General features: G+C 38.7%; 1 protein-coding gene across 1 annotated transcript; it reads right to left on the reverse strand.

Annotated features, from left to right (window-relative positions):
- Nucleotides 1-3,064: 3,064 nt before the first annotated feature.
- LOC103605514 (lithostathine-like) lies at nucleotides 3,065-6,082 on the reverse strand. The gene is made up of 4 exons (XM_008590118.1): nucleotides 6,006-6,082; nucleotides 5,331-5,449; nucleotides 4,991-5,128; nucleotides 3,065-3,388 (listed from the first exon to the last, which is right to left on the reverse strand). The coding sequence occupies exons 1-4, from the start codon at nucleotides 6,067-6,069 to the stop codon at nucleotides 3,065-3,067; spliced, it is 645 nt and encodes a 214-aa protein (XP_008588340.1). The 5' UTR covers nucleotides 6,070-6,082.
- Between the last annotated feature and the right edge of the window lie 6,089 nt (nucleotides 6,083-12,171).

Below are 12,171 nucleotides of genomic sequence, written 5' to 3' on the forward strand. Positions count from 1 at the left end.
AAAGGTGAATAGTATTCTATTGTGTATATATACCAGATAATTAAAATGTGTTTATATACCACGCATCTTTTTATGGACACTTAGTTTGATTCCATATTTTGACTGGTATGAACGAATAATTCTGTAATGAGCATGCAAATGCAGAAATCTCTTTGACATACTGATTTAATTTCATTTGGGTATATACTCAGCAGTGGGATTGCTGGCTTATATGGTAGTTGAATTTTTAATTTTTGAAGAACCTCCACATCATTTTCCAAAATGGCTAAACTAATTTACATTCCCTCCAACACTGTACAAGAATTCCCTTCTCCACATCTTCACTAACGATTGCTATCTTTCACCTTTTTTTGATAGTAGCCATTTTAACAGGTGTGAGGTGATATCACATTGTGGTTTTAATTTGCATTTTTCTAATCATTAATGACGCTAAGCTTTTTTAAATATATGTTTGTGCACTTGTATTTTCTTTTGAAAAATGTCTGTTCAGGTTCTTTGCCCATTTTATAAATGGATTATTTGGTATTATTTGGTTTTTTGTTATTAATTGTTTAAGTTTCTTATATAGTTTGGATATCCATCACTTATCAGATCTATGGTTTGCAAATATTTTCTCCTATTCCATAGGTTTTCTCTTCACTCTGATAAGTGTTCCCTTTGCTGTCCAGAGTTTTTATTTTGATATAATATTATTTGTCTACTTTTGCTTGTTGCCTGTGCTTTGGGGATCACATCTAAAAATCAACATTGCCTGGACCACTGTCATGGAGTTTTCCCCCATGTTTTCTTATAGCAGTTTTACAGTTTCAGTTCATACATTCAAGTCTTTAATCTATTTTGACTTGATTTTTGTATATGGTGTGAGATAAGGATCTAATTTTATTCTTCTGCATATAGATATACAGTTTTCCCAATACCATTTATTGGAGAGACTATCCTTTTACCATTATTTATACTTGGCATCTTTGTCAAAAATCCATTGACCATAAATGCATGGATTTATTTCTGGGCTCTGTATACTCTTTCATAAGTCTATGTGTCTGCTTTTATGCCAGTACCATGCTATTTTAATTACTGTAGTTTTGTAGTATATTTCAAAAATAGGTAGTATGATGTCTCTAGCTTTGGTCTTTTTGCCTAGAACTGCTTTGAATTTTGGGGGTCTTTTGTGGTTCCATCCAAATTTTTGGATTGTTTTTCTACTTCTATGAAAAATGTCATTGAAAATTTGATAGGAATTGTACTGAATCTGCAGATAATGTTTGGAAGTATGAACACTATAATAATATTGTTTCAACTAATCAATGAATATGGGAAATTTTGCATTTATTTGTGTCTTCTTCAATTTCCTTTATCAATGTTTTATAGTTATCATTGTACTGATTTTCCATTTCCTTGGTTAAACTTATTCCTAAGTAATTTTTTTAGCTATTGAAAGTGGGATTTGATTTATTTTTTAGAGTTGTTAGTGTATAAAAACACTACTGATTTTTATATGTTGATTTTATAACCAGAAACTTCTGCTTTCATTTATTAGTTCTAACAGTTTTTTGGCAGAGTATTTAGGCATTTCTGTGTGTAAGATCACATTTACAAAATAAGCCAAGTTAACTTCTTGCTTTCCAGTTTGAGTGCTTTTATTTTTTTTCTCTTGCCTGATTACTCTGCTTAGAACATCCAGTGCTATATAGAAGAGAAATGGCAAGAGTAGGCATACTTGTCTTGTTTCTAACATGGAGGTAAAACTTTTACCTTTTCACCACTGAGAATGATGTTAGCCATAAGCTTGTCATATATGGCCCTTACTGTGCTAAGGTACATACCTAATTGCTTAAAGTTTTTAATCATAAAGGGTGCTGAATTTTGTTAAATGCTTTTTCTCTATTTATTGAGATGATTTCATGGTCTTTGTCATCCTTTTTGTTCAGCTAGAAGAGGTCCCTTTAACAATTTTGTAAGGCAGATCTAGTGGTGATGAACTTCCTCAGCTTTTATTGGCCTAAAGTCCTTACCTTTTCATCATTTCTGAAGGACAGTCTTGCTGGGTGTAGTACTCTGGCTTGGCAGTTTTTCCGTTTTTGATTTTTTTTTTTTATTTAGTACCTTATGTATTTTATCCTACTCTCTCCTGGCCTTCAATGCCTCTGCTGAGAAATCCACTGATAATATTATAAATATTTCCTGTATGTGACATGTTACTTTTCTCTTGCTGCTTCCAAAATTCATTTGTTTCTTTGACTTTTGAGAATTTGATCACCATGTGTTTTGGTAACGAACTTTTAATATTTCATCTATTTGCGGTTCTTTGAACTTCAGGAATCTGGATATCTATTTTCCTTTCCAGAGTTGGGAAGTTTTTCATCACTATTTCCCTATATAAGATTTCTACACCTTTTTCTGTGTCTGCTCCTTCTTAAACACCAATAATGTGTATATTGGTTTCTTTATGGAGGTTCATAATTCCCATAGCTTTTCTTCACTCTTTTTTATCCTTTGGGTGTGTGTGTTTTCCTATGACTTTGTGTTCACTGATTCTTTATTCTGCTTGATTAAGACTGTTGTTGAATCTTTTTATGCAATGTTTTACTTCAGTCATTGCATTCTTTAGCTCCAGAATTTCTGTTCTGTTATTTTTTATGGTTTTGATTCTTTGTTAAATGTCTGACTTTGTTCATGTATTATTTTCCTTTTTTTATTTAATAGTCTATTTGTATTCTGTTGTATCTCATAGTGTGTTTTTGAGATGATTATTTTGAATTGTTTGTCAGGTGGTTTATAAACTCAGTTTCTTTCAGGTTAGTTACTGGTGCTCTATTTGTTCCCTTGGCGATATCACGTTTCTCTATTCATCATCTTCTGGCAATGTGTTGGTGTATGAGCTTTTGAAAAAGTAAGCACTTATTCCAGTCTTTACAGACTGTCTTCAGCCTGTTCAGAGATTCTGGGCAAGTTGTCTTGTGTGGTCTGTGGGCATGCTTGATTTTGGAGTCCTTTGCAGCCTGGCCTGGTACCTGTACCTCGGTCCGCAGGGTTGGGCCTGGTACCAGGGTCCACTGGGGTAAACCTATTGACTGGGTCTACTGGGGTAGGCCTGGAAACTGGGACGTTGATTTTGGAGTCCTTTGCAGCCTGGCCTGGTACCTGTACCTCGGTCCGCAGGGTTGGGCCTGGTGCCAGGGTCCACTGGGGTAAACCTATTGACTGGGTCTACTGGGGTAGGCCTGGAAACTGGGACTGTGAGGGCAGGCTTGCCTAAGGTGGAACTGGAATCTAAGTCCATGGGAGCATACCAGAGTCCAAGGTCTGTGAGGGCTGACCTGGATCCTATGTCTGTAGGTACTGGACTGGTGCCTGGAGCCATAGGGCCTAACTCCATGGCTTGTGGAGTCTGGTATGAATGTTGGTTTTACAGGTGCAGGCCTAAAGTCTAGGTCTGTGGGGGCTGGCCTGAAGCCTGGGGTCATGGGGGCCAACTTGGCTCTGAGGTAGATCTGGAGGCTGTATACACAGAAGCATGCCCAACAGCCTATGTTCATGGTGGCTTGCCTAATGGCTTGGGCTGTGGGTGATGGCAATTCTGAGGCTGTAGGGGCTGAACTGGAGCTGGGGTGTGCCTGAAAGCTGGGACCATGTGGGCAGGCCTGGTGTATAGGACTGCAGAGGCCTCCATGGTGGTGTGGTAGGCCTAGAGACTGAGTCTGTGAAACTCCCTTGGATCCTGGGGCTTCAAGGGCTAACCTGGCCTTGAGGCAGGTTTGGAGGCTCAGTCTGTGGGTACTGGCTTAGTGTCTAGAAATGTGGAGGGTGACCTGGTACTAGGGGGTACCAGAAGATTGAGGCCTCTGGGCCACACTGGAGCCTAGGGTCACTGGGATTGGCCTGGATCCTAGGTCTATGGGGGGATTCCTGGAACCTGGGACAGTGTGGTCTGGCCTGACATGGGGGCAGTCCTGGAGTCTCATTCAAGAGGTACTAGCCTGGAGTCTGGAGCCATGGGGGCCTGCCTGGCACTGTGTTTTACTGGGGCAGGCCCAGTGTTGGGGTCAATGGCAAAGTATCTTTTTATATTTCTTGCTACACCCAGATGCTGTAATTGGTCACCTGGATTCCCTAGCTTTTCTGAAGGTATTTGTATTTAGGGAGACTTGTTTAAATTGAAGTTTCTATGAGTGAACAAGTGCTGAAAAGTCCCATCCTGCCACCTTGCTGATGTCTCTCTCTGAAAAGTGCTGTTCCAAACAGCATCTTCAAAGCCTCCTAAGGCTGCTTGTGTCACACTCTCAATGAGTTGGGCTGGGAGAATGTGTGGGCAGTGAATGTGTCAGGACCAATGTATTCTGCCCACAACCCAAATCCTACATAAGCAGGACCCACACCTTCATCACAATATGGTGGTAAGGATTCATATTAAGTCATTTTTCCTAGAGGCCTGCGAGAAATGAGGCAGAGGCAAGTCCCACAAAGTTGCTCTCTAAATCATTTCCTCTGTGGTTTTGGCTTTGANCCCTCTCCACTGGGAAGCTCTTTCTAACTCCTTGCTCTTATTAACAAATCCCAAAGCCAACTAGCAAATGCTAGCGGAACCACTCAAAGTAGTCTGTTACTTGCTGAACAATAATTGGTGGTGACTTGTCATTAGCCTCTGAATCTCAAAGACAGTGCTATTCTGTATGGATCTTATCTTCGTATAGGATTCCTTCAGAATAGAATGCTCAAGAATCACGATGCTCAGAGAACTAAATTAATGGAGCTCATGTGAGAATTGTACTGAGCTTGTCAAGAGGCATATTAACTTCATTGAAGACCAGAGATCTCCACAGAACTCGGCTTTTCAGCTGGCCTCAAGGATTTCACTTTCCCTCAAACATCCCCCAGAATCTGAGCGCCACTGCTCCATGGGGTACTCCCTAACAGGCACCAGGTGTAGGGAGTGGGACTGGGTGACAATAGCCACTTGAAAGGTAACAGAGAGAACAGGATATAATTGCACCTGCGTGGGGTCATGGAGCCCAATCCAGATGTAGGAGAAGGTGTTCACAGTGTTCTTGACCAGGGAGGACACAAAGGATGCCTCAGCCCCACTGAGCACAGACACGAGGTGTCCCGAGGGCCGCTTCTGGCAAGCAAGCTGTGAGGGGGAGTGAGAAAATGAGAGGGGGTCTGCGACCTCACTGAGGGAGGGGCAGGGCAGAGATAGGTGAGAGGGGGGTTGTGTGGGAGTTTAGGGTGTTTATTTCCCTTTGCAAGGAACTCTCTAGAATTCAGCCTTCTTCCCACTGAGACCACATACACTTTCCCCTATCACCCCAACCCCACACTTAACCACGCACATCTGCATCCACCCAAGATTTTGGTGTCGTGAACAAGGCATAGCAGTGGGAGGCGTAGGCCTTGGAGCCTTTGGGACAGCTGATCCGTGCAGAGGGCAGTTCCTTCCGGGCGTCTTCACCTGGGTGGGGAGGAGACAAAGGAGAAGGATGGGGAGAAATGAACAGTGGGAATTGGGGTGGGGAGGTGGCCCTGAGGCTTATCCAGAAGGCCTGTCCTTGGGGTGTAAGATGACACTAATAACTACCTCTTGCCTTTGCTCACAGTTCTGGCAATTCTTCATCCTGAAACAGCCCTAGTAGGTGGGGATCTCCTTTCTTTTTACCCTTCCCCTTTACTCAACAGTCCAACACTCCCTCCACTCTGGCCTGACTGTCTCATGCTGTTTCCTCCAATCATTCTGCCTCCCCACATCTCATGACTGGACCTTCACACTTTCCCTCTTCAACCAATCCCCTGGCAAAAGGGGAAGCCATCTCACCCCATTGTGAATGGACCCGTGTGCTGCCTCCCAGCCCTGGTTAACCTGAAGGCATGAGTGATGATGCAGGAGAGGCAGGCAGTTCCCCTGTGTGGGGACACAACACACCACACCACGTGCAGCACACAGGGCCCTTCCTCCTCTTCTCGGCTCAGCATATTCACAGGGGACCCAGTGCTAGAGGCAAAAGTCTCACCTTGGACCTGAGAGAGAAGCATCAGGCAGGAGAGCAGCACCCAGGACATGCTGGTGAGGGCCATGGGGGGCAGCACTGTGTCTGTGCCTTGAGGAGGTCAGCAGAGATCACCAAAGCAGGTGTGGTCAGAGAGGACATGCAGAGACCCCACTGCCACTTGTTGTCTCCTTTGTCTAGTCTCCTAGAAATAAGTTGATTTTGACCACATCCATCCCCTTCTACAGCTCAGGATTCAATTAGGGAATCTGTATACCCTAATATCCCTGAAACCTCCCGGGGCAGCCTTTGCTGAGTGTCAGAGCTCCTTTGTTCTCTGAGGATGGGAACCCTCCTATACCTTCCCTTCCAATGTGTGACATAAAACCCCTGCCATCAATCTCATCTTCTAGCAGCTCCCAGGTACCTGTTTTGCAGAGCTCTCGGATGGTTTGTTGGATCAGGAGAGACTGGGCTTTTGTAAGAGAATCTGAGGGAGGAGCATTAAAATTAATAAATAACAGGAATTTGTAGGCAGGACAGGTGTCAGGAGAAGGGCTTGGCATTGCTTCAAGGAGAATTATGCCACTAGGAGGAGACTCTTCCTGGCAAAGGCTGGGAATTCCCACAGATATTGTCTTTTCCCCATTAGCAAGAAAGCACTATTCCCAGAAATGGGTGAATTTTGCTCTTTCCTCTGCCTCCTCCTTGTCAGGGTCCTATGGCATAAGATGTGTTACTAAACTGCTTAAGGTGAACATCCAAAGAAGGAGTTCTGGATGATCTCTCAAAAACTCGTCTTTGTAGAAAAACATATATTTATTTCTACCTTGTCTAATAGGTTTAATTAATTCTGTGCTTTAAGTGGAGGTGAGTTACAAGAATTATAAGTATCACAGACAGTTGTGGTCATAGAAGAAACTAAAACTAAGAGTAGGAGTGATGGCTCATCGTTGTTGGTTAGACATGGTAGCTAGTTTTGAAGAAAATTCAGAATAATTCAACCAATGAATAAATGAGCCACGATCTTAAGAAAGGTTAGATAAATGGACTTGCCTTGTGGATCTTCTGAGGGATGGAGGTTTCCTGAAGCATAGTAACAATGCAATAGACTAAGAGGCATGAGCAAACATAAAGCAAAGACTACAGTCAGATGATGCCAGGCTGAAAGAAGAATGAATAAAGGTTAAAGAAGGATCAGAGCAGGCTTTGTGTGAAATTGCATACAAGTCAGACCTCCTTCATCTAGATGCTTACTAGTTTTAGGCTGCTCATGAGCTCCCTTGTAGGACTGTCATTTGGCTGTAGATGAAAAGCCATTTTCATTATATTTTTAACTGGGTGGATGGCCACCTCCATGTGACTGTACTGAGAAAAGTTCCTTCAATCAGGTTACTGCCGAGCTGGCAATTTGGCAAATCACAGCAGAATGCTTTGTGGCTTATAATAACACTGTGGTTCAGGTTCAGATTGGCCAGTGCAGGGAAATGCTAGGCTGGGAATTTTGACAGACCTGACTCACACTATTATTGTTATAGGCCAGCTTGTGTGCTGCTGTCTATAGTAGTGATTTTTGATAAGGTTATACAATTAAACTCATAATCAACTCATGTCCTCAGCACCCACAAATCAATAGAACCTCCCATTGACCTAATAAAAAATACAGCCAAAAGAATCTTTTGGTAAAAAGAAAAAAAGAATTTTTTCACAGCATTTTTAAAAGGTATGTAAATGCAAAGCCATTACTATAGTGAGAGCCCAGTGGAAGTTTTTAAAGTTTAAAAAATATGTCATGCAAATATGATAGTTAAGATGATCTGGAAAGTAATCTTGCTAGATTAAAAGAATTATTTGAGAACAAGTGAATATAGCAATCACAAATTTTAGAATGGAGTGTCTCAATTCTGAAAAAAATTAATATTTTAGAGCAGAGAAATGGTTTTAGGTGAAAAGAATTTAAAGAGATATAAAAACCAAATCTAGCAAGTAATCTTCAATTGGGTTTTGGTTAATAAGGTAATTCATTTGAGGGACACTTGGGGAACTTGAAGAACGTAAAGGTGGATGGATTTTAAATCTAGAATTTAATTTTTTTTTCTTGTGATGATGTTATTTTAGTTACATAGAAATTTTTCTTACAAGGTTGCTATTTATGATAAAGTATTTAGAAGTGAAATATGATGTCTACAACTTTCAGATTATTCAAGAAAAAGTGTGTGTGAGAGAGAGAGTTGGAGAGAGAAAAAGAAAGCAAACATTTTTAAATGATAACAATTAATGGATCTTAGTGAAAGATATAAGGCTTTTCGTACTTTCAACTTTTCCGTATGTTTAAAATTTTCTAAAGAGAAACTTACAATTTAACTCATATGTTCCCATTCAACAATACTTATGTAGTTTTCCCACCATTGTCATAAACTAGAAATAGCATAATAGTGCAATATTTATTATATAAAATCATATATACTTATACACATTAAAAATAAATTTTACAAATTCAGATAATGTATTAAAGTATTATAAATAAATAATAAAATATCTGAAGTGTTTCACAGTTGGGCTACCTGATATATATATGACTGTGTAAACAAATAAATAAAAACAAGGAAACACAATGGGATAAACAATATTCTGTGTCCCACTAGAAAAAAATCGTATTTTTTTATTTATACATATTTATGGAGTACAGAGTTGACTGTCAGTATTTGTGTACAGTATGTGATGATCAAATCAATATTATGAGTATGTTCATCATTGCAAATCATAATTAATTTTTGTGTCCCTTACCAATTACTCCCTATGGCCCATCCCCGTCGCCCTTTATAGCCGTATCTTCAGAGTTAAGAATGATCAAGTCATCAGACTGCACCTTTCAAAGAAGCACTTAAATGGTTTTGAGAGTGGAAAACCTGTGATTCTTTCATTACCTGTAAGGTGTTCTGCTTCAGGCCACATCAAAGAAGAGCCTGGGATCTGCAAAGATGGAGGCGGGTTTCCAGATTTCCATAATCTGTCTTGTCCTTTTCAAGCTGTGCTTGGTGTACTATCCTCCCAAATCTGCCTCATTACCAGAAATGATGCAGTTAAGTTTAGGTCTTCCCATGAGAGTTTAAACTCAGTTTTATTTTGTTTTTAATTAAAATAATGTGACATTTATAATAAACCTTGAAGTTTATAATACCTCTACTTGTAATATAAGACGTTTGTTTCATATGACTGCTCACCAAACTTAACTGAAGTGGAGTGTTTTTCTTTTATTTGTAATTGTTCTTCCTAACAATCCTTATTAACCAGACACTGAAAAGTTTATTCAAATACTGTATTTATTAAGCTAGTTTTGGGTTATTTGCAATCCACTTCTCAGTGGTATAAAAAGAATCCTTACTCTTGGAGTAATCAAAGTTGAGTTTTAAGAAGTTTCTTTTGCTGAAAGATATGATGATGTCCAACTCATACTTTTTATCTCTATTATGTTCTGAATCGAATAATATTTGCATTAAGCCATCGTATAGTTATTCCTAGAATTAGTACAAGGGGGAAATGATCACTTTTTAGGAGGAGTTCAGCATGTTTGTTTCAAAGATGGCAAAATGTGGAGAGTTCCTGGAAGACGGTTCAGCAGGGTCTATGTTAAAAATAGCCTTGATGTGTATTTTACTGGAGTTTATCACTAAAGCATTCCCCTTGGAGATATATGAACCAGATGTCCAGGACACATCTAGGTCCTTTCATCTTATCCTAAGCCTATCAGAAGAAATGAGAAAGGGATGAAATGAGATTCTGTATACCTTGTAAAATAAGGCAAAGTAACAAAACCTCAAAGCCCCTGAGGCTGATGAGGGAAGTTATCAAATAACTAGAACACTGATAGCCATTGTTGCTGGAATTTGGCCAGTCATGTGTTAGCAATGAACAGTAACTATTTAATGACCTGTGAAGTTGTTGAGGGCAATAGTTTTTATCAGAAAATTGTGTCAGTTTTTATTTGGTTTCAAACTCTCACATTGATCTTAGAACAATTCCCTGTTTTATACAACCTTAGGTCTTCTAATAGATCTGTTAGGTATTTTATGAAGTCTATCGCTTGTTATTTATTTTTTCTTTAGAATAAGCTAGTCATAATACAAAATGTTCATTTGGAAAAAAAAAACTAAGATTATGTTTCTGACTCATCAACATCAATTATTGTATACTCAGACAGCTTGTTGGTCATACTCTTAACTGAGAATTTAAACTGCACCTCCAGAGTTCACATTTCTTTTGATAGCAAATAAAAATTTATAAATAAGAAATACTTCCATAGCCCTGTTGCTTTTTTTGATTATAAATTATTATTATGTTATAGAAAACATTTAACAAACATGTTTGCACTCACCTTATAGAATAAACCATGACCATATCTGGCTATATCTTCAGATATATATTTATACCTCCATTTAAAAAAAATTAAAAAGAAAACATAAAAAGAAGAAATAAAGAAGTAATATAGCAGCAGTCCATCACCATCATTGCCCAGTCCCACTTCTACCCATTCTTCTCTATTACGAATTTTCTGATTAGTTTTTACAATTTAGGTTTTTAATCATTTTAAAATGTGGTATGAGTTCATCCCATTTTATACTTACATACATGTATCATCTTTTATGTAACATTCTGAAATGCTTTTGTTCATTCAACTTAGGTTTTAAAATCTATCTACATTGAGATGAATAGTTCTGATTAACTGATTTAAGCTACTGTGTTGTATTTATTCATATAAGTATTTCAAAAAGATGCATCCATTCTTCTACTGGTGTAAATTTACCATATCTTGTTGATTTTAAGATGTATAATTTGTCATGTTTTAAAATCTCTGAAACCTGAATAAGGTGCTAATAATGGCAAATATGTTCTCTGTTTTCACTTTGTAAGACAAGGGTCAACAACAATCTGCCTTTTTTTTTTTTTTTTTGGACTAGATTTTTCTTGATTTTATTGATACAATTGAGTGGACATATCTGTGGGGTACAGCATTGAATATCAATATCTGTGTGTAATATGTGATGCTCAAAATTAGTATATTCAACACTGTACAATGTAATCATTTCTTGTGGCCATTTACAAATTTCTCACTATAATCCCTCCCCATCACCCTTTCCCACCTCTGGTGGCCTCAGTTCTGTTCTCTCCTCTTGAAAGTTCAACAAATTATTGTGATTGTTACTTCTTTCTTTCTTCCCTTTGTTTGTTTTCTAAGCTCCTTGTCAAACTTTTTCTATAAAGAGCCAGTTAGTAAATAGTTTGAGATCTGTGGGCTATATCATCTCTGTCATAAATACTCAACTCTGCCATTGCAGCATGAAAGCCATAGACAATAAATATATTAATGGACATGTATGTGTTCTAGACAAACATCAGTTATGGACACTGGAATTCAAATTCCATGTAATTTTTATGTGCAACAAAAGATTGCTCTTCTTTTGATTATTTTCCAACCATTTAAAAACATAAAAATTATCCTTAGCTCATGGGCCATATAAAAAGAGTCAATGGGCCAAATTTGGCCCACTGACTAGTTTGTTGACATCTGGCATATAGAAAATAAAAAAGAAGTTAATCAAATAATAATAACAATACACTTTAATTAATTGATTACAATATGGTAAGAGCTCTGAAGGATAAGTATAAGGATTTTGAGAGCACAAAACAGAAGGATCTGGTCTTAACAGAGAGAGAACAAGTTGAGATTACATGACATCTAATATTAGATGTCTAGGTCCAACATCAAGAATTAAAGCCCAAGTCCATGACCATTGAGCATGAATAAGGCCAGGTTCAAGGTTCTGAGCAAATACAGGTTCAAGTTTTAGGTGTTGTGTCCAGTTCCAATAGTCAGGTGATGAGTTCAGGTGAAGGCCCAAAGTGAAGGCATAGGTCAAAGTCTAAGATGCAGGTCTTGGTCTGAGGTCCAAGTTTGAAATCACAGCTCAAGGTAAAGACAAAAGGTCCAACATCCAATTTCAATGTCCATATTCATGTCAGGTTCATAGTCCATGTCCATAGGTGTAGTGGATTGAATTATGTCCCACCACAACTCTCTGAAGCTTGAATTGTGTCCCCCAAGTTTTATGTATTAGAAACTTGTCCCCCACTGTGACTGTTAAGAGGGTGGAAATCCTATTATGGTATTAAAAGGTGGAGCCAAGAAGAG

Source organism: Galeopterus variegatus, unplaced genomic scaffold (assembly GCF_000696425.1).
Source record: "Galeopterus variegatus unplaced genomic scaffold, G_variegatus-3.0.2 Scaffold5857, whole genome shotgun sequence".
Classification (NCBI taxonomy): domain Eukaryota; kingdom Metazoa; phylum Chordata; class Mammalia; order Dermoptera; family Cynocephalidae; genus Galeopterus; species Galeopterus variegatus.

Coding starts and splice junctions, on each gene's coding strand:
- LOC103605514 (XM_008590118.1), bottom strand. CDS start 6,069: ATGGCCCTCACCAGCATGTCCTGGGTGCTGCTCTCCTGCCTGATGCTT. Junction 5,450..6,005: donor GCTTCTCTCTCAGGTCCAAG/GTGAGACTTTTG, acceptor CTCCCCACCCAG/GTGAAGACGCCCGGAAGGAA. Junction 5,129..5,330: donor AATCTTGGGTGGATGCAGAT/GTGCGTGGTTAA, acceptor TCCCCCTCACAG/CTTGCTTGCCAGAAGCGGCC.